Consider the following 19189-nt stretch of genomic DNA (forward strand, 5'->3'; position numbering starts at 1 on the left):
CCTGTTTTTATTTTCCAATGAATTACATAGTCTAGTTGTGTGGGAAACAACATAATCAAGATCAGATTCTCCAAAACATTAAAGGAAAAGAATTATTTCTATCCTGTTTCTCTATGGACTTCCATTAACATAGAGAATTTAGAAACTAGTAAATAAAAAGTTGAATATTTACATACATTTCTTGTAAATATATCTATTTTATTTTTGGATACAGAGAATTAAAGCAATAGTGAGAAAATGAAGTTAACAGTGAACTGTAAATTATTTTATTAGTGCTCCACGCAAGAGGACATTCAAAGTCCTGTTGGCCATGTTGTTTTTAGGATAATTTAATGAAGTTGTGCTTCTGTGATTCCATTTCACTGCTATGACCTCAGAAGCTCAGAAACTTTAAAAGTGAAGGTGTGACAGGAAAAGAGAAAAACACTAGGGTTATAAAAAAGACTAATTTATCATTGTTTTAAGTGTTAAATGTCATATCCTGAGTTACTATGTAACTGATGTACCTCACTGAACAGGTAAACAAGTTTGAAAAAAAAAAAAAAAGTCTCCTTTTGGAGGAGAACTTGTATCAAGATGTAACCAAAATGCCAAGCAAGGACATTAAAAAGGGGGGAAAAAAAAGGAAGAAAAAAGAGCTGAAACCTGTAAAGTTGCAGTTGTAACTCAGAAGCAAAGGTGACATGCAGACACAGACTGGAACAGTGAGCTAACAAACTGGCACTTAGTAGGCTGTATTTCTGTGATAGTCGATAAGCCATCTTTTGTGCAGACTGTTGAATGAATGAATTATTTTTTAATGACAAGGCCTGTAGGTAGAGATAAGACTTTTAATAGACTAATATATACAGCTGAGAAAAGTAGATAACCTTTTCAGATCTGAACAAATCCTTTCATCTTGACATCTTATGATTTTGTAGCTATCCCATAGGTTTTAATGATTCTACTTCCCCACTCATAAAGTTTGAGTATTTTTCTTTAGACTATATGGTTACAATAACACCATCACAAATGTTTTATGATACATTTTCTATTTAAAGCTTTGGCTCTACACTATGTATAGTGATTTTAAGTCCCTCAAACTCCTTTTTCTGTATGCATGAGACCTGTGGGACTGCCAGTCACCACATGTTGGCAGGAGCAGACAGGGCAGTACCTCAACCCACTGTTTGGGAATGTGTAGCCCAGCCTTCCCTTGGTGAAAACCTTTTCCACTTTGCTGCATCGTGTCTCCTGTAGTGGGCTGGCAGATCATGAAGTGGGATGAATAAGCATGTCCTCTGTAGTTCTGTAAATAAATGAATAAAAGGCCCTTTTGGAACTGGACAACAAGACAAGAGCTAACTGCAAGCATGAAAAGGTGTATCTTAAGTCTTTCAGATTCATCAGCTCTCCGAACAACAAAAATACTGTGGTCATAAAACCTCTGGTCCTAGTGAAATATTATCTTCATCCAATGAATTGGTAAGTGAAGTCCTGAGATAAGAGAAAGTGGTCTTCGAAGAGAATATGATGCAGATAAACCCAGACTGTAGCGAACATTTCTCAAGAAATTTCAGCATTTTCTTAAGATTTTTCAACATTTTTTTTTCACCAATTTTCTGTATTAGCTGGCAAGGTCCTAATAATATTGCTTGATTAAATCCTACTACTAGAAACCTTGTGGGTTAAGTAATGACAATAAGCAGACATTCTTTTACCTCTCTTGAAATGAGGGAGTGTGCATCCTGGGCAAGCAACAAGTTCCTCTTGGCACTTGTAGTGAGACCAGCACTGAGTTCTTTCAGGATTGAACACCCTTCTTGGAGCTGTTTTGGAAGTAGGGATTTTGAGAAAAGAGAAGCAAAGACATATCCCTGAAACACACAGTTCTTTTCAAAACTTAGGTTTAATAATTTCCAATGATGTGAACTGTGATTTCAGTTCTTTATTTGCAAGGACAGGTACAAAGGTTAATTCAAAAGTAGTTTTCTTCCAAAAGGGACTTTTATGTTTCTACTCTGCATTTAATAGCTGCAAAAGCAAGTGACTTATGAGACAGCTGTAAATGGGTTAAAAATAAATAGTTACCCTCTTCTGAGTCGTCAGTAACAAAGTCCTGGGGTGCATCATGCACAGCATTGCTAGCTGATTTAGGGAGGTGATTGTCCTGGTGTACTCTGCCCTGGTGTACTTGAGTACAGTGTGCAGTTTTGGGCACCACAGTGTAAAAGGGATATCAAGGTACTGGAGAGAGTCCAGAGGAGGACCATAAAGTTGGTATAGGATTTAGGTGGGAAGTCATACAAGGAACAGCTAAAGTCACTTCGTGATCAAAAAAAGCACAATGGCACAACAACAAAGAAATTTTGCAGCAAATCTCTGCTCTAGGAGCTCTAACCTTTCAAACAGTGGTGCTGATCGTGGTTCTTGCATCAGCCTGACACTGGTGCAATTCCAGCAACAAAACCACTTTTGAGTTACACTTTCACAAAGGAAGTGAAGTTGGACCCTTCTACTGAAATCAATAAAATCTACACGCAGATAATGCATTTTTTTTGGAAGAAGACCTTCCTTTCAAAAACTTTACTTGAGAGTGTTTTTGATGACATTGACATCCCATTCTACCATCCTGACTTCCATGTCTGTGCACTGCTGGAGACACTTGGAAGTTCCCACTATGCAGGATGTAGAGAATGTAGAGGACGCTGCTGCTGGTGTGGCTGAAGCAGATGGAGACACAGTAGCTTATGTAGAAGGTCAGAATTGGCTGAGAAAACTGGAGATTCACAAACTGGATCTCATTGAATGGGCAGTGCCTAATAAACACACTGACCAGAGCAAACACCATCTTAGTGAGGCTCATAGCTTCTTGCCTGTGGATAATAGTGGTGCACCTGCAAAACAAAGAAGGATCCCTATCATGGAAAATCAGGGTGTGAAAATGATGGCATGGGTTGAGTTTACTAATGAATGGCACTTATTTGAGACCAAATTCACCCTCAGTGCAAGCAAAAGCCAGCTCTCTACAAGTTCACTTATTTGCTGTTTGTGCATTACTGTTTCTTCTGCTTAGGCTGAGTTGATCTTTAGCCACACACATATAGGAGTCATTGAGAACTGTTTATGCACATTTGATGAAATGCTGACAATTATTTTTATTTAAAATGCTGATTCTTCTTTCTACATGGGAGTTACACAGCTTTGCACTCCTTTAAATCTGGGCCTGTGTTTTTTTACTAGCAACTGAACAGAAATATCGAGGTAAAACATGGTAATCATGAGCTTAAAGAAGACTCAGAGCAAAGGAGTAAATGATCCTCTTGCTTGAGGAATTAAAAACCACACCAGAATGGAAATAAATTTCCTTTTGAATAGAAAGTTTGTACAAGCAGAAATCCAAAACACTTAGTCCTAGAACAGAAACATGCTGACCAGATACTGCTGTCACGGAAACTGGGAACTTGTCTTGTGTCTGTTTCATGTGTCAATTTTCTTTTACTGCCTAGACTTCCCCAGGCTGTGGACAGTGGTGAGGTATCGTTCTGGGGCCCAGAGTCCCCTTGCCACAGGAGGGCAATGCAGCCTGGAGGCACCCAACCTGCAGCTGCCTGAGGTACAGCAGCTGGTGCCAGACCTGGCACCTACCTTCTTCCATGGTTTCTTAATTGCTGAACTGGAAGCTTGGAGCCATGAGACTCAAATGGTCATGTGCCCTCCTGCAGCCAGAAGTGCAGGTTTGTGTTGTGCCTTTTTGACATCCTCAGATAAACTGAGGACTTCAGTCATAACTTTCTCTGCAATGTTTCCTTCCAAATGGGTTATCTTGCCCCCTCCTCTGAATCCCGTCTATAGTCTGTTCCTTGGGAACCTAGTGCAGTGTCTGAAGCACTGAAAGTTATATGATGCAGTGCCTAAATGTTGTTTCAGGACTATTCCTTTTGGTCTTTTACATATAAAACCTTTACAGTATAAGCAAACCACACGAAATAAGAAGCATGAATAATACTTTACCTTCTTGCTTTCTTGTTTTGCTGATATACCTTCCATGTGTAACATAAAATTAAAATGCAACAAACGAAGATCGATGGTAAAGGGAAAAAAATGTTGTTACAGTAAGACAAACCATATACCTGAAAAAAAATGCAAAAAGAGCAAACAAGGTGATTACACAAAGACCATCTCATAAATGTAAAAAAAAGATAAATGATATTTTTCATAAAATGGTGTCTGATTTGTGTGTCTTGATTAGAGATACATGAAGCCCATTTAAGATAGCAGCAAGTACTTTTAAGTACTGAAATCTATTTTCAGCACTTTAAATGTAAAAAGTATGTGTCCGGTCTACAGAATAACTCTTGTAGACTACAAGAGGATGATTACAAATAATACCTCTTAGCTTTCCAAATTCTGTATGTGCGTGCTTTTTCCAGCATTTGTATAACTAATGAAAATTCTTGCAAGCATTTATGCAGGATGCAGACTGCTTAGTCCCCTGATATTTTGCTAGTTTGATAATAGACCATTGATGACCACATTCTGAGCATAGTTTTTTCAACCAGTCTTGGATCTTTATCATAATCTAATCTACAGCATTTTTCCTAGCTCTTTTGCTGGTACTTTGTTAAAGTTCAAGTTATTTTGCTTCTATTTGCCCAGGGAGGTGGTTGAGTCACCTTCCCTGGAGGTGTTTAAGAATGAGTAGATGAGGTGCTGAGGGACATGGCTTAGTGATTGATAGGAATGGTTGGACTTGATGATCCTGTGGTTCTTTTCCAACCTAGTGATTCTATTATTCTATTTTTTCTTTATCTTCTTGGCCATGAGATACTGTAAAATCACATATGCAATCTGGGGAGAGTTTAATCTCTTCTGTGATCTATATCTCCCAAATATGAAAGCCTACCGAGTCAGTAAGGGCAATGAGATGCCATCTGTGAACAACAGTTACCTAAATGCAGCAAGAGAAGATAAGGAGAACCAGAAATCCTTCACTGTTACATTTGCTATGTGGGAGCTGTATTGCTGATCTTAATCACACTGGGGCTGCCTCAATATTACCAACATAATCTGAGATGCAATGGTTTGAATGATACAAGGCTCAGCGTAAGCCTTTAATTCTATTCCTTTGTTCATTCATTCCTTCCTTCTTTCCATCCATCCATCTATCTGACCATCTGTCAGGGATGTCAAAGACAAAATCGGTGGTATCCTCAACACCAGCTGTAAAAAATGCTGCTCCAGGCTTTGAAAGCTCGCCAGAGAACATCAGGTGAGGTTAGACCAAAAGCACAGCTATCCAAACCGTCTTTGAACTTTATTACTTTTGAGTAGGTCCACACAGGGAACATCAGAATAGTGACGCTACCCATAAATATAAATTGACTCAAATTGCCTTTGATCTTGTTCTCAGGTTGTTAGGCAAAATGGCTGGACAAGAGCCAGTGACCTGTAAAAGCAGGTAACAGAGCAGTACAATAGAAAACCAATAAAATATTTAGGGCAATACAGTTGACTAAAATGAATATTCTATAGGAAGGAAACTGCATTTTTAAAAAGTTGTCTATTACAACATGCTGGGTGGCTATTCAAGCAATTCCCTTAACATTCAATGAGTTATTGTAACTGATCATGATCACAATGTTATTTAATTAATATGATGAGAGTTTTAAAGAAATTATAGTAGATTAGTATGTAGGAGATAGAATTTAGAAACTCAGACATAGAAGAAGCAAGCAGAGATAAATTCTGAGATTAAGTTATTTCTAAAAAAGTTTAGTGCAGGCAAGACTGCTATTTAAAAAAAATAATATTCTGATATATTTTACATCTAGGATTGGTTTTCTGTTATAGCTTTAATGTAAATGTTTAGTCTCCACAGAACTGAACATACAACTGAAAGAATTCACTAGAAGTAACCTTCAGTTAGCAGCAGCTTCTGATGCAAAAAAAAAATTCAGCTTATTTTTCCTGACCTTTACATTTTGTAAAATATTAGGGTGACCTTTGTCAGATCAAAATAGATGAAAGTGGGCAATCTTTGAACAGAAGACAGACTATTAAATGCAACAATTCACATGTCATAAAAAAGAAGGGCTTGGTCAAAAAGTGCTAGATGCAGACAGTACGCAATAGAGGCTGAAAATTTCCTATGCTCTGGGTTTTGGTACTGTTAGCGGCTGTCAAACTCACTGTACTCTGTACAGTAGTTTGAAGAGGGATTCAGCATTGCTCTGTGATTGCTTTGAGGTGCTATAATCGCATGAGACAATGAGAAACTAGCATTGGCTGATATCACTTTGGTGCTGCACAGGCCAGCTGCTGCAAACACAGATGTCATCATCTGGGTCTCATAGTGGAGACCTTGGCAGAGGGGTGATACTCATCACATTGCTGTCAGCCAAGGATGTTATCAGTTATGGTCTCCCCTGACATGTGTTCAGAGGTCTGTCTTTCAGGTCCTAGTCCTGATAGTGGCATCTGAACCTACTGCCACCCAGACTGAAAGCATCCAGGTGACTGGATGCTTATGGTTCTGCCTTGGCCCCAAGTCCACCAGCTTGTTCCCTAGAGCAGAGAAAAAGGAAGGTGGAAGAACCTAGCCTCTGGCAGTGGGAGTTGGCGGGTGGCTGAGGAAACATAATCCTGAAGAGAAATGTGGGAGTTTTATGGAGAAAACTCAGTTCACCCATTTATCAATTCATAATTCTTCGATTAATAACAAGCAATGCAGTCAATGAAAACCCCCGAATGACAACATTTTATACAAAATGGGAGAGATGAAACTTTGGGGCATTAATTTTAAAAAATACCTGTTGTATTTTATGGCCAGCCTCTTCAAAAATGGATCAAAAATTTTGTTCTGTCCTATTCAACTATATCACACATACATTTCTTTTTTCATACAGAATGCTGGAAGAGTTTTAGATAGTAGCGGTGAAACACAGCTCTCTTGTTGGAGTTAGATTGGCTCATTTTCTGTTAAAAAGGTTGAAAACTCTGAATCATGGTCCCAGAAATCTTTTGAAACTGTTTTCTTAACTTTAAATGAGTGATTTACTATCTGCTATGAGAAAGGCAAATTATTAGGAATCTAATAAATAATTGGAAATTATTTTCTTAGTGATTAACTATTAGCAACTTCTCTGCTATACCAAATTCCACCCTGTTGATTTCATGACAGAATATTCAAAACTTGTACAAGTTGAAAGGATAAAACAGAGAAATGTTTAAATACTGGTGAAATTTTCACTGAATTTTAGTGCTTGTAGATTAGAAAAAATGACAGCCTGACAAAATAAAACAGTCCAAGCTAGTGCAATATCAACGTTAAGATGGTTTCTGGTACTGCCTAAGGCACCCTTATGCTAAAGTGTTATCTATACATGGAATCCCACAGTGCTTGGGTTCAGCTATTTAAGAAAGCTGGTTTGGAAAGAACATCTTTTTTGAAGAAGACTTTTTTCCGCCAGAAACTAACGTTTTCAGTGTGTTCTGAAGAATGTCTATTAAATTGATATTAATGTAAGAGACCAATTCTCTATCACTGTCAAGCTGCACCTTAACTAGAAATGACTATTAATGAACTCTTTATGTTGTTCACAGATTATGTGAGAAAAATGCAGAAAAACCCCCGATAATAAAAGCCTGCAAGGAACAGTCTTTATAATAACAAGATTCCTTCTTAAAAGTACTCTATGAAAGAAATTGGACTGTGAATTAAATAATCCAGTACTGCTTCCAGTAAATAATTTGAGATATCATTGACTGGGCAGCAATAACTTTTAAAACCCGTGATTCCTTTGCTGTGTTGCTGTATCTGAATGAATACATAGTTGTACTTGTGTATTTCATACTATGCAAATATCTGATACAAATCAGAGGATCTTTGTATGTAGGTGTTGCCTGTATAACCCTGCAATATTGGTCAAGGCCCTGTATTGTTTTTTCACAGATCAGGTTCACAAGCCTGTCAGAACAAGGTGCCTCCAGAATCTCTGTTGCTTGGTATTTTGACCCTTGGGATGATGAAGACCGTAAGATCAGGATAGATTCATATTTCATGTGACAATAAATTATTTTCAGTCTGTCTTGAATGTGAATATGAAATAGATTTCTTATATTATTCAAGCTTTAGAACAACCATGTTTGTTTTGCTAAATAAAGTTAAACTAATGATCATTCTTGCTGGAATCAGCAGAAGGTTCTTCTGGCATACAATCGTCTTAAAAAGCTATCTCTAATTTCATGCAGTTAACTCTAAATCCTCCTGATGATCACAGAAAGAACAGAAATTCTCTACATTTGCAATGGTAGAACTGCTCTGTACCACTCTCAGTACAGCTGTTTCTCCTATTTCATTGGCTTCCTCATTGAAATAGCTTCTGATACTGATACTGCTTACAGAATCAGTGTAATTGAGAATAATTTACAGGCTTCCCAGGTTCATAAACTTGTGATTATGCCTGCATTACACAAAATTTGACCTCTTAGTCTCCATGTAAGCATGATATACATTGTACTTGCTTCCATTTTTCAAGTGATGCAAAACCCAACATCTCCATACAAAGCAAGGGAATAATATTACAAGTCTTTTAACTCTTTTTAGAACTGGCTGCAGAGATTTTTCCAAAGAACAAATATTGAAGAAAGATATGATGGACATTGCAAAAAAAAAACCAAACAAAACATCAGGGAATAAACTGTGAATTAAAGGTAGTATTTGTGTGAAAATGAAAGTGGACAGGATGGAAACAGGGCAGGTGAGGGAAGAACAGTAAGCAAGAAGTGCACCTAACCAGGCCCTCCTCTTCTTGCTGGCTTAAAGGAAGATGATACGATATGATATTTTATGGTGTGCTGTGCTCTCCAAACACCTGTGGATCACCCCTTAGACACGCCTGCTGCCTGTCATTAATGAGAGACTGAACTTTAGCTGGTGCACACATTTTGGGTAACACAAAATTCCTTTATGGTTTCACATACTCTCCTTCTTAGGAAGGTTTCAGTGCAATTTCCATTTTGACTCAATCAGATAAAGCTCACAAGGCTTCTAATCACAGAAACACTGATTACTTAGTCTTTCATTAAGAAATTTGTGTTACATAAATGTTTTCAAGACATGTTCACATGCAAAGAGATTTATTAGCAGGGTCTGTAGCTGATGGCATATAGTTGCTGTAAGGAAAAAATCCAAATGAAAGGAGAGACAGTGGAAAGTGAAATCTGTCCTGAGTGGCTGAAAGGAATGAGAGCAGAAAGGGAAAGCTGTCCTGAGTGGCCATCTGGGAAGAGAAACAATGGGAGGTCTCCAGAGATACATCCCTCTCTAGGGCTCTTCTCCAGTGCCATATGAGGTTCCCTCGGTAATGCTTTTTCCACAGTATCAATATAGTTTTCATCAGGACTCACTTCTTACCAGCTGCTCCTTCCTATGGTGCTGTTGGTGCTGCTGAGAACATGCTTTGCAGAGGCTGCATGCTGACTTGCTGCTAAGTTTGGGACATGCATGTTTTTGGGTCTACTAATATCAACCAGAAGTTTTGACCACAGGGTAGGAAAAGGGAGGGGAAGAAGGGGTGATTCTCACGCTAGTAGCAGTCACTTCCCATGAGAACCTACCCTTAAAATGCAGTTGGGTGTGCAGGTGCACGGCCAAGAGGATAACCGTGCAAGATCCTCAGCGTGGGAACAAGGGAAAAGTACTGCCCCCAAGGCTCCGGGAAAGGCTGCCACAGCAGCTTGGGTGACTGGGCGCAGAGCTGCCAGTAGAAAGCCAGCTACAGAGCTTCAGAGAGAGGGCTGTTAACAATGCAAAAGCCTGTGGCTCTTAAGGCACTGTGTGTTATGTAGCTTAAGAGATAATATTGCCTTTGCACAAAGAACCAGAGTCCAGCGCAGCTCAAAATTTGTCAAAAGTGAATGTAACTCATGTTGACAGCAGCTGCAGTCCACTGGCTATCAGACTAATGTAGTCTGGAATAAAACTATGTTAATGGGCATTGAAGGAATTGCATATCCAAAGGAACCCTGTAACGTGGGATGGGTGCTGGATCCACATCATCCAGCTCAAGAAGAGCATATCACTGCCTGTGTATTTGCAGTCCTGGCTCTTTTTGCTGCGTGGACGTTGTTTACCTTGATACACATCTCAGTTTTCATAGATTTCTCACAAAAGTAAAGGGAAGGTTGCTAATAATGCCTTAAAATCTCTCCTGCATATATGCGTATTTCCCTAAGTGTGGTTAGAAGACTTTTCATAGTTTCTGGATCGATTATTTTGCTGGACATTTTCATATGCTGATATGTGACTAGAAAGAATGATTTCCCTGGGCTTCTAATTCTCATTTTTAATATTCATCTGAGCAAAGGAAAAAAAGTAATTTAACGAACTTAAAGATGAAAAGGAAATTATTAGACTGGATGGAATGGAAACACCACTACAAATTCAATTTAATGTAAATGATTCCTTTTCTTGATAGAAATCAAACTGTTGGTATTCTGACTTAACCTTCCCCAGACAGTAAGATATTAATCTCACCCTAAACACTTGTCAAGCAGCTTTTGTCTCCATTCTTTTGCAGCAGTGGGTTTCTATTGGTTGTTTTAGTTTGGATGTAATTTTCAATCTTGTCTATTGTCCGATGACAAATTTGGGAAATGAAACATGAATGGTGCATTTGGGAAAACATGCTGTTTTGAAAATAAGTTGTAATTTCCAATTCAAACAGAGAGTTGAACTTAAAGGCAGACATGTGTCCTCATCTGACAAAGTAATTATCTGTAATAAAAGAGTCTTTTGTTGGGAGAAGTCTGAGGAAAGCTTACCTGAAACAAACAATAATAGGCATGTCTGAGCTGCATCTCTGACGCAGAGAGCTGGAGAAGGAGGCAGCGATGGAGCCTGCAGAGCTCTCAAAAAGTACAGGGCACCAAGTGTGTGGTGCCTCTTCCCCATGCCTATTACTACATTCCTTTTTTGCCTCTCTACCAAACGTGCAATTACAAAGCTGCCTAGAGGAACATATATGAGACCAGACATCACTGAAAGCCAAGATGACACTTTGAAAAAGGAAATATTGTATCATCGTGTTTGACTTCTATCAAAGACATAAACCTGTGGTCATACTTCTGCCATGCATATAGGACAAGGAGAGGGGAAATGTGTCTTAGAGCTTGGATTTTTCCTCGATTTTTTTTTCCTGCCCCTAGACATAACCTATAGTATTGGAGAACCTATGGTCTAATACTATTGGCATGTATTGTTTATTGTTATAACATTGTATACTGATACTATTATTATTATTGATATAACTAATAAGTATAAATTATATGATTGATGCAACAAAGCTGGTGAAAGGGCTGGAGAACAGGCCTTATGAGGAGCGGCTGAGAGAGCTTGGGTTGTTTAGCCTGGAGAAGAGGAGGCTGAGGGGTGACCTCATTGCTCTCTACAACTACCTGAAAGGACGTTGTAGAGAGGAGGGTGCTGGCCTCTTCTCCCAAGTGACAGGGGACAGGACAAGAGGGAATGGCCTCAAGCTCCGCCAGGGGAGGTTTAGGCTAGACGTTAGGAAAAAATTCTTTACAGAAAGGGTCATTGGGCACTGGAACAGGCTGCCCAGGGAGGTGGTTGAGTCACCTTCCCTGGAGGTGTTTAAGGCACGGGTGGACGACGTGCTGAGGGATATGGTTTAGTGTTTGCTAGGAACGGTTGGACTCGGTGATCCGGTGGGTCTCTTCCAACCTGGTTGTTCTGTGATTATCTGAATTGCCAGCCATATCCTGTGCTGCATCAGAAGAATTGTAACCAGCAAGGCAAGGAAAGTAATTCTGCTCTTCTACTCTGCTCTCGTGAGACTTCACCTTGGAGTATTACATTCAGTTCTGGAGTCTTCAGCGCAAGAAGGACATGGATCTGTTAAAGTGAGTCCAGAGGAGGGCCACAAAGATGATCAGAGGGCTCGACAGTTTGGCTTGTTTAGCCTAGAGAAGAGAAAGTTCTGTGGAGACCTTATAGCAGCCTTCCAGTACTTAAAGGAGGTCTATAGGAAAGCTGGGGAGGGGTACTTTATCAGGGGGTGTAGCAATAGGACAAGGGATAACTGTTTTAAGCTGAAAGAGGGTAAATATTAGGAAGACATTTTTTGCTGTGAAGGTGGTGGTGAGGCACTGGAACAGCTTGCCCAGGGAAGTCATGGATGCCCTGTACTTGGGGGTGCTCAAGGCCAGGCTAGATGAGGCTATGGAAATAGATAATCTTTAAGATCCCTTCCAATGCAAGCAGTTCTATGATTCAATGATTCAATGATTCTATTAATTGGCTTGAAATGTACCGCTGTTAGGATTTCCTCAGGAGGCAACAAAGCGCACTAGACTCAAAGGCAAATCAATGGCTGCTCGGGAGATTGAGCTTTTAAAAGGCTTTTACCTGTTCCTCTGGCTAGGGTGCATGTGACTGCATGTGAAACGAAGCAAGGAGTGACAGAAAAATGAGTGTCAAGAGTGAGTAAATAGGTTAGTCCATGACATATCAAGTAGTTCTGTCTTTAAACAACTGAAATCCCATGACTTTCATAGAGAAATGGCCCCACTCTGCCAGAGATACTGCCTCAGTAAATATTTCTTAGAGTAACATTACAACAAGGGGTAAATTAGGAACAGATTTTCTCATGCCTGCCAGTCTTGGCTGCTGTAAATGCCTGGAACACCTGGCAGTTTCTTCTCAGTCATCACAAAGCTACTTACTCTGAATTTATATTCCCAGCTTCACCTCTCCAGTTATGTGCCTGAAGCCTATAAGGGGATAGGCTAAATAAATGTTTATGCAGCCCTCAAAATTGATTGGTATCCTGTGCAACTCAGACTTCAGGGAACTTTTCTCATGCACAGAGATACTTTGCAAACAGAGTGTCCACAAGAAGCATAATTTTTTTGCTATTATAATAGACAACAGACAGCTACGACTATCAAGCCCCTAGGCTGTGTACGAGTATTCTTACCACTCACGTATGGTACCATTGGCTTTTTACCAGACAGTTGTCAATGGGAGTAAAGGTGTATCTTCAGACTCCCTGATTTTCATTAGGATTTTATACCTCTTTATGTGAGCGTTTCTCTTCTTGAACCTTTGAGCTTTTAACTCTCCACTCCAACAACCTTGTCTTTGGCTTCAATCTATCTCACCTATCTTAGCACACATGGTTCTACTCTGGGTACTTTTGTATAGCTCAACATTTAGCAAATATCTTAGGAGGCCGAGACATGATGATATAGCTGTGCTGCACCAAAAGTATGCCTTGGATAATGAGCAACTGCACCTTTATTGCGAAGATTATGTCTTTCTCATAACCAAAGTTTGTAGAAGAAGTAGTTAGAAGTAGGTGTACCCTGTAAGAAGGGACCCAAACAGTGGTATTTTCCTGCGACATACTCCAGTGGTTTCATGTTCTAGGGAATGAGATGTGTATTACAGCTTCCTGTTGCAGAAAGAAAGTCTGACATAGGCTTTACCAGCTGCACCTAGTGTGCCATGAAGAAATAGGGAAATGATGTGACTTCTGAATCTGAATCAGTTATTTCAGACTTTTAAGTCTTGACTTTTTTTTTTTTTTTAATGTTGCAGGCCAAAATGTTCTTATGCCATTTTAAAGAAGTCACTAACATAGTTAATTGCAATTTTGATCTTCAAGTCAAGTGACTTATTGGAATATTTCAAGTAACAAAGTTAGTGTAAGACATCATACTAGACTGCCTCAACCCATCTCACCATCCCTCTTGTCTCACCTGAGAGTGCCATCATAAAAGTATACCAATACTTGGACTCCAGGAGATACTGACTGCAGTATACAGAGTTCTGGCCAGATTTGCACAGTGATATTTTCACTGAACAGTTAGATTTACTCTTCATGTACATGTGGGTAAATTATATGAGGTTCAACAAGGCCAAGTGCAAGGTCCTACACCTGGGTCGGGGCAATCTGCACTTTCAATAGAGGATGAGGGATGATGTGATTGAGAGCAGGACTTGGGGATGCTCATTTATGAGAAGCTTGACAGGACCCAGCAATGCGTGCTCATTGTACTGTGGGCTGCATCAAAAGAAGCATAGCCAGCAGGTCAAGGGAGGGGATTCTGCCCCTGTACACTGCTCTTGTGAGACTCCACCTTGGGTATTGTGTACATTTCTGGAATCCTTAATATGAGAAGGGTATGGAACTGTTAGAAGAGGTCTAGAGGAGGGCCTTCAAGATGGTCAGAGGACAGGCTGTTAGAGTTAGGGCTGTACATCTTGGAGAAGAGAAGGCTCCAGGGAGACCTTATAGTGACCTTCCAGTACCTGAACAGGATCTACTAGAAAGCTGGGGAGGGACTTTTTGCAAAGGCATGTAGTGATAGGACATGGGGGAATGGCATGAATTGGAGAGGGGAAGATTTAGACTGGACATTAGGAAGAAATTCTTCATGATGAGTGTGGTGAGGCACTGGAACAGATTGCCCAGGGAAGTTGTGGATGCCCCCTCCTGGAAGTGTTCAAGGTGAGGTTGAATGGGGCCTTGGGTGGCTGGATCTAGTGGGACATGTCCCTGTCCATGGCACAGGGGATGGAATTAGGTGAACTTTAAGGTCCCTTCCAACCCAAACCATTCAATGATTCTATGATTCTATGATTCTATATTAGGATTGTTCTCTATGTGTGCCTATGTGCATCCCTGTCCAGAGAACGTATTCTGTGCATTTCTTGTTACAAATATGTCTTTTAAACAGTAGACAAAAGTTCTATTACGAAACTTTCATCCAGGTTTAATTTATGTAATGTCTGTCTGTGGCATGAGCATTAAACTGAATTAATAAAATGTGTTTCATGTCAGCGTAGGAAACGTTCTCATAGATTTTAATATGCATATTCGACTTGTATGGTTTTCCTTAATATTTTCTCATTTCTTATTAAAGTGAGTAACAAAAACCAAACTTTTATAGATTTTACCCTTCATAAATTTACCCCTAAAGCTCTATGGAGAGGACAGCTGATTTTGCCCCTTCTCAGCAATATGACAGACATCAATTTGCATATGGTAGTCATTTTATCAGGTCTGGCTTCTTCTGGAAGTGCCTTCTCAGGTCTGACCTGTTCCTGTCTTCATTTAGAAATGCTTTCATTTTTGAGAAACGTGAAAGAGAACATGAAACTGTCCAACACTGAATTAGCCATTGCGTTCTATCAGCGAGGTGGCTGTTGGTCTCTTCTTCCAAGTAACTAGTGATAGGATGAGAGGAAATGGCCTCAAGCCGCGTCAGAAGGTTCAGATTAGATATCAGGAAAAATTTCTTCACCAAAAGGGTTATTGGGCACTGGAACAGGCTGCCCAGGGAGGTAGTTTAGTCACCATCTCTGGAGGTATTTAAAAGACAGATACATGAAGAGCTCAGGAATATAGTTTAGTAGTGGACAGATATGGTTGGTGTTGACAATATCAAGTCTTTTCCAAGCAATGGATTCTATGATACTATGATTCTAAATTGTGCTTTTTCTTGCTAATTCTTGCTTTTATTGTGAATGTGGGATGATTTTTGTATCCAGAATCTTGGCATAGAAATCACCTTACCTAAATTTGCTTACGAATTTGATGTCTAGTCTAAGCTTTTTTTCTAGGCTCTCTCTTTCAGTATCTCTAACAATTTTGTTTTCAGTATACTGCAGAGACACAGAAGAACCTGCAGCTTGCAGGACTCCACCTGTCCACCCACAAACCACATTTGGAAGTCAAACTCTACCAATCATCATAATTTCCTAGGAGGGCCTGTGTGAGAAGAGTTTCTAATTTTATGTTTTTCACGTTGCCTTCACTGCTTGCTACAAGCTATGAAATAACTGTTTCCAAAGAAACAAACTTAAGCTAGAGGGAACGAGCTAGATGAAAACATTTTTTCAAAGATTTTTAATAAATTATGAAGTATGATTCACTGTCATCTGGTTTTGATGATGAAACTAAATCCAGACATCTATAAAGTGTATCTGCTGGCACTAATGACTGGAGCTTGTGGAGAGAATGTCACATATGTGATATTTTTCCTCCAGTACTTTTAGCTTTGATGACTGAAAATTCTCCAGTAAAAGAAAAGCTCCAAAGTGGGTTTCCTGCAAGGCATCAAATGCTCAAGCAGACAGATTCCAAAGCATCTGAAAACTGCTTGTACACATCATTTTACAAAAAAGTTAAAATGGTCTCTTTCTACTTTATTTCATTGACATTAACAGGATAAATCATACTAAATCAGAAATTATTTCTGGACCCAGAACAAAAATCTCAAATTCTAAACTTGCACACTCTGTACTAAATTTAATCATCAAAGATTTCATATTGAACAGTTGCCCCTTGGCTGATGTAAAGGGAAGTGTAATATCCACTGTCTCATGATTTACACTGAGGTTCAGAAAATGATGATCAGTATCCAGAGGCCAGGACATGTATTTTCATACAGACTTTTGTATAGTTTCCCATGGTGGCTCTGAGCCACAATATTTAAATTGCAACTTACACAGTAAACTTTTTGATCTCAAATAATTTTGGCCACATTTTATAGTTTATAACATTCTTCTATTTTATTAAGGCAGTGGTGCTTCTCCTCTGCTAAAACTATCACTTTACAAAAAAAAAAAAGGCAAATATTATAATAACCTTATATAATTATATATGCTGTAACCTCTTCCTCCTTTTTCTTAGCTTTTATTGCTGAGCAGACATCTCATGGTGTGGAATATCCCATAGATCAGTTAGGGACCACTGTCCTGGCTGTGTCCCCTCCCAAGATCTTGTTCGCTCCCAGCCTACTGGGTGAGGCAGGAGGCAATGTTGGAGAGAGAACGTGCTGTGGGAACACAGCTTAGCAGTAGTCAAAACACTGGTGTGTTATCAACACCTTTTCTAGCTACCAATACAAAGCACAGCACTATGAGGGCTGCGAAGGGGAAAAGTAAATCCACCTCAGCCAGATCCAATACACTTCTCTTCAATTCTACTTCTACAGATGAAACTAATTAAAAATTGGTTTGAACGATCCAAATCCATTGAAAAAAGAAGTGTTGAGCAGTCATGACAATGTGATAATCCATATACTGGCTACCACTCCAGTAACAACTTCAAGAAACATGGCAAGTGCATTATATGTTGTCATCAGTCGTTATTTATCCCCTCTGACTGTGTTACATGTTGTCATCAGAATTTATTTACACCTTCCTGGACAGAGAGTCTTCATTAACTAGAAATGCCAATGTTAAGTGTTAACTTAGAAGTAATCCTTCAGGTCAAAGACAAGGTGATTTATAGGTATCACACATTTAAAAACAAAACCACATACTCTTTTTTCAAATAGAAAAGAAGATGGCATCCCTTATGGGCTACATCTGCAATGGCAGGTAGCACCATCTTTGAAGTCCTCACACCTAGACTCCTCCTCCCCTGTAAAATCTAACTATTCCCAGCGAACCAGCTTGAGTTGGAGGAAGCTTTTTAAAATTCCCAGCTCTGACATTAACCATAGTCCACTTCCACTCCGCTCTCACTTGATCCTTGGTCTCTGAGAAGAGCAGGTCTAACAGCAGCAGCCCTATACCTACTGAACACTACTCTGTAATCCTTTCATGCTGGTAAGCAGAGACACTAAGCTTCCCATCTCAGTGAGGAATAAAGAACAGAACAGTTGAGATGTGTTGTAGGGTACTGGGTATGTTGTTCAACGTGTTAGGGTTTTCTTTTGCTAGATTAGGCAAAGCAGGAACCTAAGATTGAAAGATATAACCATGGTCACGTAACTGAGTCAACAGCTGTCACAGGCAACAAGATGAGAAAAGCTGTCCTTATAGCACACTGATTTTTTTTTAGAAAGAATGATTTAACTTCCAATACTTTTAGTGAAGGCTATCACAGGACTTCACTGTTCTGGAAAGTGAAAAACACCTTCCATTTATCAGTCTTTAATACCTCTTGACTGCTGTCTATCTGGTTGCTCTTGTACCAGTTTTGGACTTTGGTTTAAACAGACCTTTACTCTTTCTGCTGTATCTGATCCTGATTTATAGAGAGCAAGCATACAGCTCTGAGAGTTATTTTTTTTTTAAAAAAAAAACAAATCGGGGTGAATTTTCACAGCTCTCCATTCCTCTGGTTCTAGTAATTCTTCTTTTCTGTTCTTACTCCAGTCTGAATACCTTATCTTCCCTGGAAACCGATGGTGAGAGTTGTATTTCAGGCCTTGTTATGAGCCTGGAGAATGGCATTAATTTCCCTTTTTCCCCCAGAAAGGCAGAACATGACATGTATTACAACTGTGTGTGCTTCTCATGCAGCGCTAGACTAATGATAGTCCACAGCATTCCCAGGAGCTTTTCCTCTGTTGTTTTCTGACTGACAGAAGTGCTTCCTATTTAATAAAAAAAATAAGAAAATAATCATATGGCTTTGTGCTTTTAACCTTACTGCATTTCTACTGTTCTAGGCCCTCCTCTATTCTTTATCTGGTTCTTTCTGTGTGGCAGCTTCATACTCCTTCAAATCAGCCATGTCTCCCTAACGTATGTCATTAGGAATACTAGTGACACACTCCTACACCTTGACCCAGGTCTCTGAGAGAAAATATTAAATCTTGCTTGCCCCACAATCAGTCCTTGGAAGTTCCACTTTAACCTATTTTCTCCTGAAAATCTTTTAATAACAGGAAACATGTTTGTTATCAACATTGCTTAGATCCATCCACAATTTAGCTATTTTTTTTCTCATGTTATAATTTTTGAACTCATTAGGTTGTTCTTTAGCTGACTTACTAGCTTCCAACATTCTAATATACAAAATCTAATAACATATAATCTCTGATCTGTATAGACTAGTTTTATGTAGCAGTTTCAAGAATTTTCTGATGGTGATTCTAGATTCAGTTGCAAATACAGCAACTCTAGATGAAGACTCAGAACGCAAGTAATAATTGTTGTGACACTCATTTTGAAGTCTCTGTTTTAGGAAATGCTACTTTAGTGCTTGCTATTAGTTTCCTTATGAAGAATCAAGTTAATCTGAAAAGATGTGCTTATAGATAATTGAAATAGTATTGGATTCCTTTTTCAAGCAGTGTAACATGTTCTTTCTTAAAAATTTAAAGACACTAATGCAGCTAATTGATGTTGTCTGGATCACATTTTCTCCTCTCCACACAAAAA

General features: G+C 39.2%; 1 protein-coding gene across 1 annotated transcript; it reads right to left on the reverse strand.

The window, feature by feature from the left end:
* Positions 1-2556: 2556 nt before the first annotated feature.
* On the reverse strand, positions 2557-10829 carry LOC138717342 (melanin-concentrating hormone receptor 2-like). Its single transcript, XM_069850858.1, is given in 8 exon segments — positions 2557-2647; positions 2649-2876; positions 3994-4084; positions 4087-4112; positions 5239-5338; positions 5341-5394; positions 5397-5428; positions 10807-10829. Coding segments are annotated over 8 exon segments (645 nt in total).
* Between the last annotated feature and the right edge of the window lie 8360 nt (positions 10830-19189).

This window comes from Phaenicophaeus curvirostris, chromosome 2 (genome assembly GCF_032191515.1).
Source record: "Phaenicophaeus curvirostris isolate KB17595 chromosome 2, BPBGC_Pcur_1.0, whole genome shotgun sequence".
NCBI classification, from domain to species: Eukaryota; Metazoa; Chordata; class Aves; order Cuculiformes; family Cuculidae; genus Phaenicophaeus; species Phaenicophaeus curvirostris.